We start from the raw sequence: 17,467 nt of genomic DNA on the forward strand, positions 1-17,467 counted from the left end.
GAGATTGGGCAGAGTGGGCCTGTATTCTCTAGAGTTTCCAAGAATAAGAGGTGATCTCATTGAAAGCTACAAAATGCTGAAGGATTTATGCAAGTGAAATGTTTCCCAGAATGGAGGGACTAGAATCAGGGATACTATTTCAGACCAAGATAAATTTTACTCAGGTTGTGATGAATCTTTGGAATTCTCTATTGGAAGGTGCTGTGGAAGCACAGTTTTTGAGTACACTTAAAGCAGGGGTTGATAAGTGTTTAATTAAGAATGGTATTAAAGGTTATGCGGACAGTGTAGGTGAAAGGCATTGGAAATGTTCACTCAGCTCTGATTGTATTAAATTGCGAAACAGGCTTGATGGGCTGAATAGCAGCGTTCCCACGAATTTTCTTACTGGCTGCATGGGTGTTCGAGGCCCATATGCAGCGCAGACCTCCATAAATGTAAGTCAATGCTGTGATATGTATGCTGACACCGACGTGCATATCTGCAGCTTTGAGGATACATTGCTGAATGATTAATTTCTGTTCCTTAAAAGACAGTTGAAGATTAGAAAGAAAGAGAACACAATTCTTTACTTCCTAAGTATCTGCAAATCTTAACTTTATTCTTCAAAATGCATGCTACAAGTACTGGTAAATGTAACTGTGTTGACTAGAACTTTTGACTAATCAGCAACATGCAGACTAATATAGATTCAAATAAAAGCAAAATACTGCAGATGCTGTTTGGCATGCAGGTAGTCTTCTTTTGTAACTTCACCAGGTTGACCTCATTTTTAAGTATGCCAGGTGCTGTTCCTGGCATGCTCCTCCTGCATTCGCCATTGAACTCGAGGTGATCGTTGACTTGATGGGAATGGTTCAGTGGGGCATAGGCTGGGCCATGTGTTGCTAATTGTACTGGGGTACAATTTTGTTGCTGTTGATGGTCCATAGTGCCTCAGGGATGCCCAGTTTTGAGTTGCTAGACCTGTTCAAAGTCTGTCCCATTTAACATAGCCTTACCACTACCCACTCACCACTAATACAGAAGCTGGGATGTCTTACGGCACTATGCAGGGCATTTCTAAGACGACAGCTACAGTATTGTGTTCAGTTTGGACTCCTTATCAGAGGTGGGATGTTCTGGCTATTGAGGAGTGCAAAAATTGCTTTATTCCTGGGTTGGTAGGACTGACAGGGAGAGACTAGATTGGTTAGGACTACATGCACTTGAGTCAAGAGGAATGAGGGCTCTTATGTATAAAATGTATAAAATTCTAACAGGATTAGAGACAGGAGAATGTTCTCGATGACCAGCATGTCCAGAACCAAGGGTTACAGTCAAAAAATAAGGAATAGGTCTCTTCGGACAGAGATGAGGAGAAATTTCTTCAGTTAGAGTGTGTTGTCAGCCTTTGGAATTCTCTGCCACAGACGGTGTTTGAGGCTAAAACAATGTTTTCAAGGAGGAGTCAGATACAATTCTTAGCAGGGAGAAAGCAGGAACAGGGTGAGTTTGATGATCAGATATGGTCATATTGAATGGTGGAGCAGGCTCAAAGGTTGGTTAGCCTCCTCCTGCTACTCTGTTCTCTGTTCGTGTGTCCTGAGCTAGTAATCCAGAGGCTACTGCTCAGGAGACATTGGTTCAAATCCTTCCACAGCAGCTTGTGGAATTTAAACATAATTCAAGTGGAGCCAGACCACGAAATGTATGACTGATTATTATAAAAGTCGAGAGTGTGGTGCTGGAAAAGCGCAGCAGGTCAGGCAGCATCCAACGAGCAGGAGAATCAGTGTTTCGGGCATAACCCCTTCATCGGGGAATGCTTTTCCAGCACCACACTCTCGACTCTGATCTCCAGCATCTGCAGTCGTCACTTTCTCCTGATTATGATAAAAACCCTTTCAGGAAAGTTGACTGCCATCCTTACCCAGCCTAGCCTATGTGGTGAGCCTGGCGTCTCACAATGTGATGTGATTGATTCTTAGTTGCCCTCTTGAAATGGCTCAGCAAGCCACTCAGTTAAGAATAATTAGCAATGAGCAACAAATGCCTGACCAGAAACACCTATATTCCATCAACTAATGAAGAAAAAAATGCAGGTGGCTATTTTGGTTCTTATCAGCAAAATTACATTCTCTTCTCATTAAAAATGAGAAACTGAGTATGCCACATTTTATGTACAATTTAGGCAAACCTCTGAATCACATTCTTCTTCTTCTTGATAGCCTGACGCAAAGGCTCACGAAGTGTTTTCTGAGCAAAGTTTTGGAGCGCAGCGTAAATGGTATGTCGAATTGCATGATTGAACACACTCTCCATTCTGCCCATCAGCACCTGCAATCCTTTTATCATGGCAATAACCTGCAGCCCAAAACAGATGAACCAATTTTAACTCTGTCAAATCAGCTTTTCACATTCAAAAAGTTGAGTTTTTTTTTAACTGCATAGAAATAGTCAAGCACTGGAAGACTTTAATGTTCTTTAATCAATTCGAGCAATCAGATATTATGGTCCAATTTTAAATCAGTCAAATTTTGACAACTTGTATTTTCTTCCACTAAATTCACCATGCCAAAACTGCTATCTTCCTGATCAAGATATTAACCCAACTAAATGCAGTTTGCTCACTGCTAACATCATTCAAGAATCTCAAGATTATTAAAAGCTTGTCGATCAATAATTCATTTTCATAGTTTCTCAATGTAACGTAGCCTTTTCTCAAGTAGGTCATTTTTTTCCCCCATTAATTAAGCTGCAACTTCAGCTGTGTTTAACAGTTTTGCAAAGCCAGTTATGTTACAGTTCTTAAATTGTATTAAGATAGCTGTAATAGAAGTGCAACATGATCAGCTTTTTAACTTGTTGCAGGAGGAAGAAAATGAAGTGTTATGTTTTGCGGTGATGGCAACTGGACAAGTCAGATCCCTGGCTTGAGAGATCATACATTTAAATCTTTTTTAATTGATTATAGCGTCATGCATGTGTTTTCTGCATTTATAAAATTTTAGATGGTCGAAAATGTTGGGTACCTCCTCAATGCAGAAGAGACTAGCCTTCCTGACCTCACATTTGATTTAATGTCAGGCAATGGAGAGTAAAAATGGGGTGAATGATGGAAAACTGGTCAAGTTTTGTTAGCTCATCAGTTGACCAACGAAATCTCATTTTTTTTTAAAATGTCCTCCAATGGAGAGACAGATCGAGCTTGCAAGTTCCTGCTTCAGGAATGTTTCTGTCTTACAATCTGCTTTATCTTCAATCAACCCATTAAGACTAAAATGTAGGCCCTGAAAGTCAAAAGGTTGCCTTCAACAAAATCCCAGAAAGTAATCTTGAATAGAAAACTGAGCCTTGCTCATACCCATATTTTCTTTGTTCCATTTTTTAGCCTGGGAATAAAATAAGCCTGAATGATGAGACTACCAAAAAGTCTTTCACAATTCAGAGACTGTTCTACCAGAGATTTTATATATTCAAGCTTATTGGTACTGACCCTGTTACATCTTAGATGCTAGACTTTGTTGCTGAAAGTTTTCAAAACAAATAATTAAAAATGTGATGAGTCTCACCTCAACAAGTGCAAACTTTTCTTCACTTGTGTAATTATATCTAGTTGCTCTCTCATACTCTTCTGCATTATCTGGGCAGTCTTTATTAGAGTACTTATCAGTGGGATGCACAAGTTTCCAAGAGTACTGTAAAATTATAATTAAATATGTGTCAAAGAACAGATTGAAAAGCCAATTATTTTAACTTTAGACAAATGAAAAGCATGGATGCTAAAAATCTGAAATAAAAACAGAAAATGGTAAAATTACTCAGCAGTCAGGCAGCATCTAGGAAAAAAGTTAATGCTTGAGGTAAGGGAATTTTTTTCTTGCAGCAATGCTAAGGTGTGATATATTGGCATTATTTTCATGTTACTCGTTAAACAAGGTCATACAATTTCAAGTCTTCTACTTCTCAACAATTTTAAAGTCTCTTCCCTTAAATTTGATTGATGACAATACCAAAATCTGTGTTGTAGGGGTGGCCAATACCTGCTTATACCAAAACGGCTCATGTTTTTAAAGACACAAAACGGCCTACAAGAATTGAATAAAACAAGGCAACCTATCCCGAAAATAAAACCGACACACAGCTTGTTCTAGCCCTTAAAGTGAAACACAATGGTACCTTTGACCAGAGCTACTCCAAGGTCAATGAAGGGGCCTTGCGCAGCAACCATTCAACAGTCCTGATGAGAAGATGCCTAAAGACAGACAAAATGACTGACCCCAGCTTCGTTAATGAAAGGATAATTGTCTCAGTAAAAGAATAACACCAGGTGTGGGTCTCAGTTCATGAACCAGCCAGATTAACTCAGCTGCACTGACAACAGCTGGTTATTTTGAAGTAAACAGTTGTTTCTTTGAAATTACTCGTAATATTAAAAAATAGTTAAAAGGTTATTCAAATAATCAGAGGTACTTTTCAACATAAAAGGGTAGATAGATACACATATAACCAATGTACAACACAAGCATTACAAAAAAAACTTAAATATAGATGTGAACGTTAATTAGTGTCAAGAAACACCCTTCCTTACACCCTAACCAAAACAGATTGTTCACAACCCATTAATCACAAAGTGCTAACAGTAGAAGTCATAACGTTACACTTTATAACTAACTTTAACATAAATCAATATTACAAACCTTATAGAAAGTAGTTAAAATTGTCTTTTGTATTTTTACATATATAATTAAGACAGTGGGAAATACAAGAGGAATAAGTGAAATTGATAAAGGCAGCACATGGAATATAATGAAAACAGAATTTAAGCTATCCTTAGAGATGAGCAGGCATGAGAAGATCTGAAGGAGTATTGCCAGTAACTTTAAAAATGCGAATGAATAGGATGCATAGGAAAATCCCAAGGCCCAGAGATTATAGTGTCTGTTAAATTCCATGAGAACCTGGGATTGTCAATAAGAATGCCCATGATTAATTAGGTGTTTTACAGGATTGGGTGCATGGAAGTAAGGGAGAAGGACTGTAAGCACATTGTGTGTGATCATTGTAACATAAAAATGTATAAAAATACTGCTTTTTACTGTAAAACCAGGGTGTGTCATTGAACTCTCTTCCGATCTGAGCCAAAGATTAAGCGAACAATCATGCTAGTACATAGAGACCAGATTCGGAGAAGATCCTTTGGCCGTCTCCCTCCATGAACCTCACTTGCCTGAATCCTGCCTGCCTCCTGAGGCTTTGTCTCCATTCCGGGGGGGGTACATTTCGACATGTGCCATGCAAAAGTTACAATTTTATGCAAACCTCAATCAATAACTAAGAATAAGAAACGATTAGATTAGATTCACTGCAGTGAATAAAAAAAACAGGCCCTTCGGCCTAACCAGCCAACACCGACCCTCCGAAGAGTAACCCACCCAAACCCATTTCCTCCTGACTAATACACCTCATACTATGGGCAATTTAGCATGGTCAATTCACCTAACCTGCACATTTTTGGATTGTGGGAGGAAACCGGAGGAAACCCACGCAGACATGGGGAGAACGTGCAAACTCCACACAGACAGTCACCCAAGGCTGGAATCGAACCTGGGACCCTGGTGCTGAGAGGCAGCAGTGCTAACTAAAGAGCCACCATGCCTCCCCTTTTTTTTTAAACTGCAGATATTCTGGTAACTGACAGGAAGAATTCTTGAAGGTTATCCACACTGAGAGCAGCCATCGAGATGCAATATGGAAGGATAGGAAGTAAGAAAAAATTGGCACAAAGAATATTTACTTTATTTCTTCATTTTCTGGAATACTTTCCAATATCCCAAGAGGAACATCAGCAATCAAAATCACAAAGGAATTTACTTAACATCCCAGCTGAAGTCAAAGTCCCTAGATTAATTACGAATCTATTATTCCTCATGGCGTTCATTATTCCATTATTTAGAGCAACTCCTCCAAACAAGATATATTAACGAGTCAAATAGATAAAATAAAAAAAAGTCAACAAACATCCTCAGAAAAACTGAACGACAAACATCTTTTCTAATTATTTTGAAAAAATACAAGACCATCACGAGGCTGTGTGTCTCCATCTTTGTCAGCAACCTGTTGTCATGACGAAATTGGGGTCCCATCTATACGAGACAACATGGCCAATAACACAATCTTTGAGGAGGAAATCTAATCAGCCACGTCCATGTTAGCTGACCTATTAAAGATGACCAATGCTACAAGCTGAATGAATAGCTAAGACCTGCAAAGAATCCTCAACATGAAGACACCCTTGCTGTTTCATCGAAGAAGGGCTGTACTGAGAAGTCATCAAGGCAATATGAATATTGGAATGATTTGACAGTATTCCACCCCTCAGGCCTGTTCACTAGCAGAATGTTATATTCCACCCTCATGACCCTTTTCATTAATGCATGAAACTGTAGATCCAATGGCCTCAATTTGCCACAGGCAAGTCAGTTCAATTAGGCAACATTCTTCAAATAGCAGATGACTGGTCTCTCATTCGGGCCATTTTGCAGTAGCTCTAAAGTCAGATCATAATCAACAAATTGGCTCATGCCTCCATGAAACAGCAGACAATCTACTTTCCGGCCTCAGGCTGTAGTGTATCCTAAAGGTCTCCCAATCTGTCCCACTACAATTTCCTCTGCTACCACTTGTAAGCCAGCATCCATGAGGGTCAGAAAATTTCAGCCCAAAAGTAATTGGTTACTGTTTGTAATGACATGACAACCAAGTCAGCATCACTTATGTAGATTTGGAGAAACATGAATTTTAAAAAAACTAAAGCTAACTGTGAATATTTTTGGGTAGCCGAATGACATAAGGATAGAGTTACTCAAACCGACAAATAGTCCCAACGAAATACCGATCTCTACTTTAAAAAAAATTGCAGTATTAACTTTTACTTGGTTAAGTTGAGAAATGGGCTTTATTGTTTAAGTATTGGCAAAACAACCTTTTAACAGAGTTTAATGTGTACAAAATGAAATAATTATCCAGTTAATGAGGGGATATTTAAAGATAGGTTGTTAATTAATGCCTTCATTTCAAGGAAGCAAGAACAAAAGTTAGTTTTAATAAAGGAAAACATTTGTACAAACATTAACATTTTAATTGACATTTATATTAAAAAAAGAATTAATGAATGTTGAATGGTACATATTCAAAAATACATTCAAATTTTTTTTAAATTCCACTGAACAGAATAGCAAGCGTTATGTAGTAAAAAAGAATTGTTCTAACAATCTCAATATGTATTCAGGATACCAGCTCATTAAGTGAACTTATTACTAATGTGACAATGCTGGTCCTTTAACAAGCATATGCTGTCCTTGCTTTTTTTCCAGAGAGGTCGTAAACAACACACACTCCAAAAGTCCAGGGTTGAAGGGCTTTAGGGCCAACTTGATAATAGCTAACAGATGCTGCCTCAGGAAAAAGGCTTTCAAGTTTAAAAAAAACACTTGTACAATGAAAAAGGAGCCTGTTCTCCCAGCTCAGCTTTTCTCCGGTTTGGTCTGGTTTATAGCAGTGCTGGAAGAAGCTGCTGGACCCAAAGAAGCAGATCCAGACTGGTACTCACTGATTTCTCTCCTGTAACACCCTGAGTTTGATTTTACCTTTTGTGCCAAGGGGTGTTTGTGGGGATTGTTACAAATATTTGGAACAGCATCAAGTTGGGATGATCTGTGGGGTTTGCGGATAGGTTAAGTTATTCAATAATCTGTTCTGTTTTGTTTGTGTTTCATTCGGTAATCTTGTAAGCAAATTTTCTTTTGTTTAAAACTAAGTGGTTTGACCAGCAGCAACTCTCCTGGAATATCCACACTACACCTGCTTAAAACAACTAGTAAATTTAGAGTCTGGGCTACCTTCTTGAAATGTTTTGAGGGGTCTGGCCTGGTCTATAACATTAAGGTATAGATTTGAGATTCTGCTTGTCAACAGCTACATTTAAAATTTTAGGACAACCATTTAACGAAGAACAAGCTGTCCCACTGTCAGAGGACAGAAATGTTTTTTAAAAAATGACAGACTGCAATAAGTATTTGAACATGTATGGCATTCATCAGCAGAAATATGAAAACATCTGTTTAAGTAGCATATTTAACAAAATAAAAAGTGACATTGAGCTGGGAAGGAATAGTAGTGTAATTAGGAAAGAGTACAAATGATTTGGCAGAATTCAGAAATGAAGATATTACACTTGCAAACAAAAATTCAGTTAAATTAATCTGGTAAAAATTCTCATACACTGGTTACATTCAAACGTATACAATAACAAGTTCGCTACTAGCTGCCATATTGGAAAGCATAAATTCACTTTTAATTAAACTGTACTAAGGCCTTGAAAAATGATGTCACAATAAAGTTAATAGAATTTAGAGAGACAGTACTGCATGCACACACAACTACTTAAACACCGAGAAACTAAAGAAAAGGCTATTCATCCCATCATGCACACGCTAGCTGAATAAACTTGCAGTCTATTATAATCACTCAAGGAGCATCTCAAAAGAAGCAACGTGACAGTGACACAAAAAAAGGTTTAATGAGAGAATTCCAGAGCTTAGGGCCTCAGCAACTTGAGGCATAACCGCCAATGATAAATGATTAAAATCAGAAATGGTCCACAGCCAGAATTAGAGTACACAAGTATCTCAAAGATTAATGGGTTGGAAGAGATTGCAGAGGTAGAAAATAATACGGTCATGGAGAGATTTAAAAACAAGGATAGGAATTTTTAAATCGCAGTATTGTTTTATGAGACAATTATAGTTTGGCTATCAAAGGTGGTAACCAGTGAATGGGATTTGATACAAGTTAGAATATGGGCAAAGTTTTGAATAATCAAGTTCACAAAGTATAAAATGTGGGAGACCAAAGGAGAGTGCACTAAAATAGCTGTGACATAATCTGAGTATCAAATTATCAGGTGTGATTGTATCTTGAGTAGCTTTAATTATGATTACATCTACTTCATGCTGAATTTAGTGTTTCAAAAATTTTATTGATTGAAAGATAAAAGAAAAGGAAATGTAAACAGATAATTCAGCAGTAGTCATCTTTTTCATCATGGAGCATGGCACCATAAGATTAAAAAGGTTTCTACCAAATCAGTGCTGCTACATTGACAGGAATATTCTACATTTGAAATGCCTTTTATAACGATGACAAAGTGAATCAAAGAGAATGGAATTCCCAAGACGTATCTAAATCATTTCCTAAGCTATGTATTACCAGGTCAATGTGGGCAAAGACATAGCTAAGTCCCATTACAAGTAACAAAAGAAAGCAGGTCGATGAATGTTTCCTGTTCCCAAAGTAACCAAAGCATAGTAATGTTTACAATCAAACGAGAACACAACATGGTTGGCATAAGGTTTAGAAAGATCAGGTTCAAGACAACAGAGGTGAGTAGAATTAGAACCCTGCATTATACAGGGAATTTTAACAATATTCTTAAAAAATGTTCCACTCTAAATAGCAATAAAATTTTCTCATTTAGCTATCTTACCACTTCCATTACGTGAGCACTCCATTGGGACAATAGTTGCATGCCCTGTAAAGCAAGTTCAGACAGCTTCTGGTATTCAGCATCAGTTTTCTGAGATTCTTGTCGACCTGACCCTGTTACTACCTGCAAGAATATCATGAAATTATCATTAATATCTGTATTTAAAAAAAGACATTAGGAGAGAAACTTGGAGTACTTCCCTTGTATTGCCTCTGTGTGACATTTACAGATGGGCAATAAACACTGACATCCCATGAAATAATTTTTTTTAAAAGTTTGGGGCAGCACAGTGGCAGTGGTTAGCACTGCTGCCTCACAGCACCAGGGACCTGGGTTCGATTCCCGCCTGTCTGTGTGGGTTTCCCCCGGGTGCTCCGGTTTCCTCCCACAATCCAAAGATGTGCAGGTCAGGTGAATTGGCCATGCTAAATTGCCCATAGTGTTAGATGCGTTAGTCAGTGTTAATATAGGGTAGGGGAATGGGTCTGGATGGATTTCTCTTCGGAGGGGCAGTGGGGACTTGTTGGGCCAAAGGGCCTGTTTCCACACTGTAGAGAACCTAATAGAGAATCCAATAAATTATTTTCAAAAGAAAACCCTTGAATGTTTCTTTTTTTTCTACAACCAACATAATGGATGAGATTTAATTTTAAGTGATTAACCACCACTTAGCCTCACCTCATCGCTATAGAATCAGTCAGCAATGGGCAGAAGAAACTTGTGCCATGTGAAACTTGCAAAGGTATTCAAACACTCAGGGATCTGGCATTCATGGGAGATTAGATTAGATTAGTGTGGAAACAGGCCCCAAACACCTCTCTCAGCAACCCCAACTTTACTCATGCCCTCAAATTATTTTGTTCCACTGTGGGTACATTATTGGTCTTTGCACCTGGTGGAGGTGGCCAGAAGCTCTCGGGGGCAGGATTTTCAACCGCAGAATCTTCGATCACAAAGACCTAATATTGGTCACTAAAGTGTCTGATGGCTGACCACAGTGACATTCTAAAACAGATGTTCCCATCAATTCTCTAGCCAGTAGGTGTCACAAATGTTCTACCCAATAACAAAAAATTATTATGTAGTATTTCTCCATTTTTTTCACATCCTATATTATACTTTCACAATTTAACATTATTAGGCAAGATTTTGTCCTCTTCAGTTCCTTTCTTCAGCAGTGCAAACATTGCACCAGCCTGATTTCTACAGTTATATCCAACAGGCAATACAATAATATTTGTGGTGTCAACATGCAACTCTGCATATTAAACAATAAACTTCAATTTATGAAAAATGTAATTATATCTCTAGCTGAATTATTCATAGCCACAATAAAGAAGTTGCCCCAACTGCCCTCTCTTTATACGTCATATAAGGTACTAAAGAGTCAAGATCCAATGTGATGCATATGTATTTGGCAAAAGACATGAGGAAATTTTGGTTTCTACTTGTAGAATGATGGGACAAGCACGGAGACAGTGATGCATTCTGGTAATATCCTACTAAATTAGTAAGAGATATATCAATATTGATAAAAGGTAAACTAAACCAGGAAACAAAGGCTGAATAACATTGCATTCACAACCAACTTATGAAATCAGTTATTGAAAGCAAACCCTAAGATCATCTGTATGATACAAGATGTGAACAGCAGCCGTAATGATTTAAGAAAACAAATATCCCATCAAATTAACTTTTCTTAAGCCAATTTGTGGTAGATATGTGGCTGCTGAGAGTGGATTTTCAGCAAACTCACAATAAACTTTCATGAAAATTTGCTGCATAAACCTATAGGAGTAGGAACTCAAGATGAAACATGGAATTGGCTGAAAAAAATGGGAAAAGCTGGTGCTTGTTGGTGGAATGACACTAAAATTGTTAAAATGAAGAGTTTCAGTGTTTGATGCTGGACAATTTGCACTTCTACTTGTCATCAATTAAAAACTGAAACTATAAAACGGGGGCAAGGAAACATACACAAAAGGAGAGTTCAAACATTGACATAATATTAGGGACTTCTATGGGGTAAAATTCTGACTGCAAAAACATTTTCATTTTATTTACACACAGCAAGAGAAGTAAGCTAAAACCTGCAAAAAAATACAGCAAATGGAATCTTCAAGACTGTCCTTGCAGCACACATTATGCCGAATTAAGACAAAACTCTGCTGACTTCACAGACCTCGAGCAATCCTGAGATAACAGCATGAAATTCTGAGCCTTTGACTTTCTACTCCGAGTTCAATCTTATTTTTACATTCACCAAGCGATCAGAGTGCAGATTTTCATTCCTTTTCATGAATTCTAATCACAATCAACCAATGTGAAACGTAGGTGAATATTACAGGCATGTTAGGTCTCTCCCACCAGAGTATATGGATGCCATGGTTCATGACAAAAAAATTTTCAGAAAGCAAAATGTGGCTGCTTCTTGTTTTACCATTATTACATGCATTTTTTTTTTACCCAAAAACATTGGTTTCCCAGGAAAACTATACACATCAAAACTATACACTCTTTAACTTTGCAATTATATTTCACGTACCTCACTATTGCTATAGCGAGCCAGTTCAGAGATGAAACGCATGTGATCTTCCCGGATCTGAATCATTTGTTCCACAATGTTGTATTGAGGGCTACTACTGGAAGATGTGGAGGCCCATCTTAAGAAATAACACAGGTACAATTGAAGCAATAAAAAGAAAATTTCGAAACTAAACTCAGCAAGCCCAAAGTTAATAACTATTATTAATGGAATAGTCCTGACTAAACATATCCAAAGAAGCTGGCTAAAATCAGTTGATCAAGTTTCCGAATTTTAGGAGGTAAGTAGACCATGTGGTATTGACCTGAGTTATCCAGAAAATCATAGCTGAGAAATTACACTGCTTTTTCTTTTGCAACAGAAACTGCAAACTGCTGTGAAAATGACTGCAAACAACAATGAACAACAGACAATAGGTGCAGGAGTAGGCCATTCAGCCCTTTGAGCCTGCACCACCATTCAATATGATCATGGCTGATCATCCTCAATCAGTATCCTGTTCCTGCCTTATCTCCATAACCCTTGATTCCACTATCCTTGAGAGCTCTATCCAAATCTTTCTTAAACGAATCCAGAGACCGGGCCTCCACTGCCTTCTGGGGCAGAGCATTCCACACACCCACCACTCTTTGGGTGAAGAAGTTTCTCCTCATCTCTGTCCTAAATGGCCTACCCTGTATTTTTAAGCTGTTTCCTCTAGTTCGGGACTCACCCATCAGCGGAAACATGTTTCCTGCCTCCAGAGTGTGCAATCCTTTAATAATCTTATACGTCTCAATCAGATCCCCTCTCGGTCTTCTAAACTCGAAGGTATACAAGCCCAGTCGTTCCAATCTTTCAACATAAGATGGTTCCGCCATTCCAGGAATTGACCTCGTGAACCTACGCTGCACTCCCTCAACAGCCAGAATGTCTTTCTTCAAATCTGGAGACCAGAACTGCACACAATATTCCAGGTGCGGTCTCACCAGGGCCCTGTACAGCCGCAGAAGAACCTCTTTGCTTCTATGCTCAATCCCTCTTGTTATGAAGGCCAGCATGCTATTAGCCTTCTTCACTACCTACTGTACCTGCAGGCTTGCCTTCATTGACTGGTGTACAAGAACACTCAGATCTCTTTGTACTGCCCCTTTACCTAACTTGACTCCATTTAGGTAGTAATCTGCCTTCCTGTTCTTGCCAGCAAAGTGGATAACCATACATTTATCCACATTAAACTGCATCTGCCATGCATCTGACCACTCACCTAACCTGTCCAGGTCTCCCTGTAATCTCCTAACATCCTCCTCACATTTCACCCTGCCACCCAGCTTAGTATCATCAGCAAATTTGCTAATGTTATTATTAATACCATCTTCTATATCATTAACATATATTGTAAAAAGCTGCGGACCCAGCACTGATCCCTGCGATACCCCACTGGTCACCGCCAGTCATTCCAAAAGGGAGCTGTTTATCACTACTCTATTTCCTGTCAGCCAACCAATTTTCAATCCAAGTCAGTACTTTGCCCCCAATACCATGCGCCCTAATTTTGCTCACTAACCTCCTATGTGGGACTTTATCAAAGGCTTTCTGAAAGTCCAGGTACACTACATCCACTGGATCTCCCTTGTCCATCTTCAGAGTTACATCCTCAAAATATTCCAGAAGATTAGTCAAACATGATTTCCCCTTCATAAATCCATGCTGACTCTGACCTATCCTGTTACTGCTATCCAGATGTGTCGTAATTTCATCCTTTATAATTGACTCCAGCATCTTTCCCACCACTGAGGTCAGACTAACTGGTCTATAATTTCCTGCTTTCTCTCTCCCACCTTTCTTAAAAAGTGGTACAACATTAGCCACCCTCCAATTCGCAGGAACTGATCCTGAATCTATCGAACTCTGGAAAATAATCACCAACGCATCCACGATCTCTAGAGCCACCTCCTTCAGTACCCTGGGATGTAGACCATCAGGCCCCGGGGACTTATCAGCCTTCAGGCCTAACAGTCTCTCCAACACCAATTCCTGGCAAATATAAATTCCCTTCAGTTCAGGTCCTTCAGCCACTGTTACCTCTGGGAGATTGCTTGTGTCTTTCCCAGTGAACACAGATCTGAAATACCAATTTAACTCTTCTGCCATTTCTTTGTCCCCCGTGTCTTCAAGGGCCCAATTTTAGTCTTAACCATTTTTTTCACTTTCACATACCTAAAAAAGCTTTCACTATCCTCCTTTATATACAAACACTGGTACGGCTATATCTCTACAAGCCAAATGATTGAGAACACCTACCTTGATTTGTTTTCCTCATAATGAGCACTTGTCTTGATGTACCTGGCCAACTCGATCTGCATGTCACCAAATAAAGGCACCACCTGCAATTGCTGCAATATGATTGAAATAAATTATTTCAAGATGATCACTGTGGATGCTCTCACTAAATGCACATATTCTAACTAAAGCATTTCAGTTTGAAGCACAAATTTTCCTTACTGTGATCACTCCATTTATCACAAGAGTTTAAAATTTGAATGGTTTTGGGGTTATATTTGTTTTCGTGCTCTGGACCACCAGCTTTATAAAGAAATTTCTAAGTCCAGACCTCAAGCACTGAGGCCAATCGGCCATCAATTGAAAGTTTTGAAAGCATGAAATTGCACTTTACATTTGATTTGAGGGAGAGAGGAGTGGGTCAGAGACAAGTATTTTGAATTTAGTAGGGGTAATTATGAAAACATGAAGGCAGAGCTATTTAAAGTAATCTTGTAAACTAAGTTAAGAGATAGGTCAGCAGCGATGGTGTCGCAGACAATTTAAAAACATTCAGTATACACAGATTGGATAAATTTTAACAAAACAGGAAAATTCCAAATGGAGGTTCTGTGATTAACCAGAACGTAGTTAATTAACTAAGACCACCAAACTAAAAGAAAAGGCATAAAATTTGTTAATATAAAACAAAACTCGGGTAACAGATCAAAAGTTTGGACAGCATTTAAGAATAGCAAAGAATAACAAAATTTAATAAGGATTATAAAATTAGAGCACGAGAAGGCTAGCTAGAAATAAAAACAGACAGCAAGAGTTTTTACACGTTTCAGGATATAATAAAGGAAAATAAGTAGTCAGCAGATGAATTAAACAGGCATTCTTTACTGGGTAGATTACAAACAACATCCCAGAAATAGCTGTAAACCAGATAAACTCAAAATCTACAATGTACAATCACCATTGAAGGGATACTGAACAAATTGTTGGAATGGTGGGTTGATAGATCCCGAAGTCCTGACTGACGTTATCCAACTTCATCTAAAAGTGGTTGGTGAGATACCCAAGGGCCGGTTAAGGGTTGGTTTCAACTTTGCAAATTCCCTTGAGGCAGTCAAGATTCCATTATTTTGGAAAATAGTGATTGCAACTCCTTCATTCAAAAAGGGAGGATAGATAGAAAGCAGAAAGCTCTCGGTCAATTAGCTTAACATATATCAAAGACAAGCTGCTTAAAAGCACATATTAAAGCTGTTGTAGTAGGGTATTTAAATGTTATCAGACAGAGTTGACATGGCTTTGTGAAAAGGAAGTCATAAATAATGAATTTAGTGGACATTGTTGAAACAATAACTAATGCAATGGATAAAGGGAGTTAGTGAATATCCTGTACTTAGATTTCCAAAAACGCATCTGATTACCTGTCATATTCAAGGTAATTGTAGAAAATTAGAGCTCATGGGATTGACATACTGGTATAGAAACTTGTCTAGCTAAAAGTAAACAAAGTAGGCACAAATGGGTCTTTACTCTGATTGGCAGGTTGTTGCTTGCCTAGAACCCACATCACCAGTACATTATCTGCGTCTATCGATTAACAGTCTAGCAATAATACCACGAGGCCATCACTTACCCACTTCTTTCCATAAAAGGTATTCATGAACCAAATATTTTTGATAATTAATTATAGTCAATGCCAGATTTTTAATTGAATTCAAATTCGATCAACTGCTGTAGTGGGATGTGAACCTGGGTCAAGAGCATTACCAGCTCAACAACAATGTATCCTTTCATACATATATCTGTACATAGAGACATCTTCCCATTTTGTCTCCTTCCCTTCTTGAACTGAGCAGTGATATCTACTATTTTCCAGTCTAATGGAATTTCCTTCTAACTTGATCCAATAATTACTTATTACCCTTGGTTCCAATAAGTAAGTCACCAGAGAGACTGAGCTAAATTATAAGATGTGGTGGGAATGCATGTCAGGAGTAGTTAGAAACTATATAACAAATCAGCTTTATGTTCAGAAGAACTGTAGGAGAAGCAGCTTTATTTTTTTAATAGTCCAGGCAATAGCATTACATGCTGAATCAGGGCTGCTACAGCATGCCAAAGGAAATCTAGAGATAACCTAAGCCTAATTTTAAAAGTCTTGCTGGAGTTATTTCATTTAAAATGCTAGACTTTCTACAACGATGCTGCCTCTACCAAAAGACTTTCCAGTGTAGAAATGATACAGAGAGGAAGAGATTATAAACTTTTTTTCTTTACAAAGGATGACAAAAAGCACAATTTTTATTACACATTACTGCTGCTCTTTTGCATCTCCATTCTGCAGCTGATACTAATTGACATTTCTCTGCAAATATTAAGTGTGAACTATTTGGACATCCTAAACAATTTCTAGCTTTTACGGTTAGCAAAAATCTTACCTGTAACATGCACACTTTTATTTCAGGCAAGAAAAAAAAAAGACTTCTTTTGAAAACTGAAATTTAAGTTTTTTTCTTAACTAATTCATGGAATGTGAGTTTTGCTGACTGGGTCAGCATTTATTATCCATCCCTAGCTGCTCTCAACAAATTGATGTTGAGCTACCTTCTTGAAATGTTGCTGTCCATTTAATGTAAGGACATCCATAGTGTTGATAGGTTAGAGAATTCCAAGATTTTGGTCCTGTTGAAAAAATGGCGATATATTCCCAAGTCAGGATGGCTTGGAGGGGAACTTGTAAATGATAGTGAACCTATGTACCTGCTGCTCTTGTCCTATTGGAATACACAGTGGTCATGGGTTAGTAAGGTGCAGTCTTATTAACCTTGGTGGATTTCTGCTCTGCATCTTGTAGAAGGTGCAGACTGCTACTATTGACTGTTGGTGGTGGAAAGTGAACGTTTGTGGATGTGATGCCAATCAAGCAGTCCGCTTTGTCCTGAATGACATTGTTGAGGCTGCACTCATCCAGGCAAGCATTAGGGAGCATTCCATCATGCTTCTGACCTGTGCCAGGATTTCAGGAGCCTGGGAGTTACCCACTGTGGGATTTCTGAGCCCCTAAACTGCTCCTGTAGCCACAATAGTTGTATGGCTAATCCAGTTCAGTTTGTCACTGGTAACCACGAGGTTGT

At 38.4% G+C, this 17,467-nt stretch overlaps 1 protein-coding gene across 2 annotated transcripts in view; it reads right to left on the bottom strand.

Moving 5' to 3' along the window:
* The window catches only part of cyfip1 (cytoplasmic FMR1 interacting protein 1), a 194,580-nt gene that overhangs the window by 113,697 nt on the left and 63,416 nt on the right, over nt 1–17,467 (bottom strand). For both annotated transcript variants that reach the window (XM_043692305.2, XM_043692304.2), the window contains exons 10-14: nt 14,358–14,449; nt 12,075–12,192; nt 9,530–9,652; nt 3,555–3,680; nt 2,180–2,346 (exon numbers count right to left, since the gene is read on the bottom strand). In XM_043692305.2, the coding sequence (XP_043548240.1) occupies nt 2,180–2,346; nt 3,555–3,680; nt 9,530–9,652; nt 12,075–12,192; nt 14,358–14,449 (626 nt within the window). The remainder of the gene's footprint in view (nt 1–2,179; nt 2,347–3,554; nt 3,681–9,529; nt 9,653–12,074; nt 12,193–14,357; nt 14,450–17,467) is intronic.

Source organism: Chiloscyllium plagiosum, unplaced genomic scaffold, assembly GCF_037043375.1.
Source record: "Chiloscyllium plagiosum isolate Xiang-an unplaced genomic scaffold, Cpla_swu_hap1 HiC_scaffold_6, whole genome shotgun sequence".
In the NCBI taxonomy this organism is placed as follows: domain Eukaryota; kingdom Metazoa; phylum Chordata; class Chondrichthyes; order Orectolobiformes; family Hemiscylliidae; genus Chiloscyllium; species Chiloscyllium plagiosum.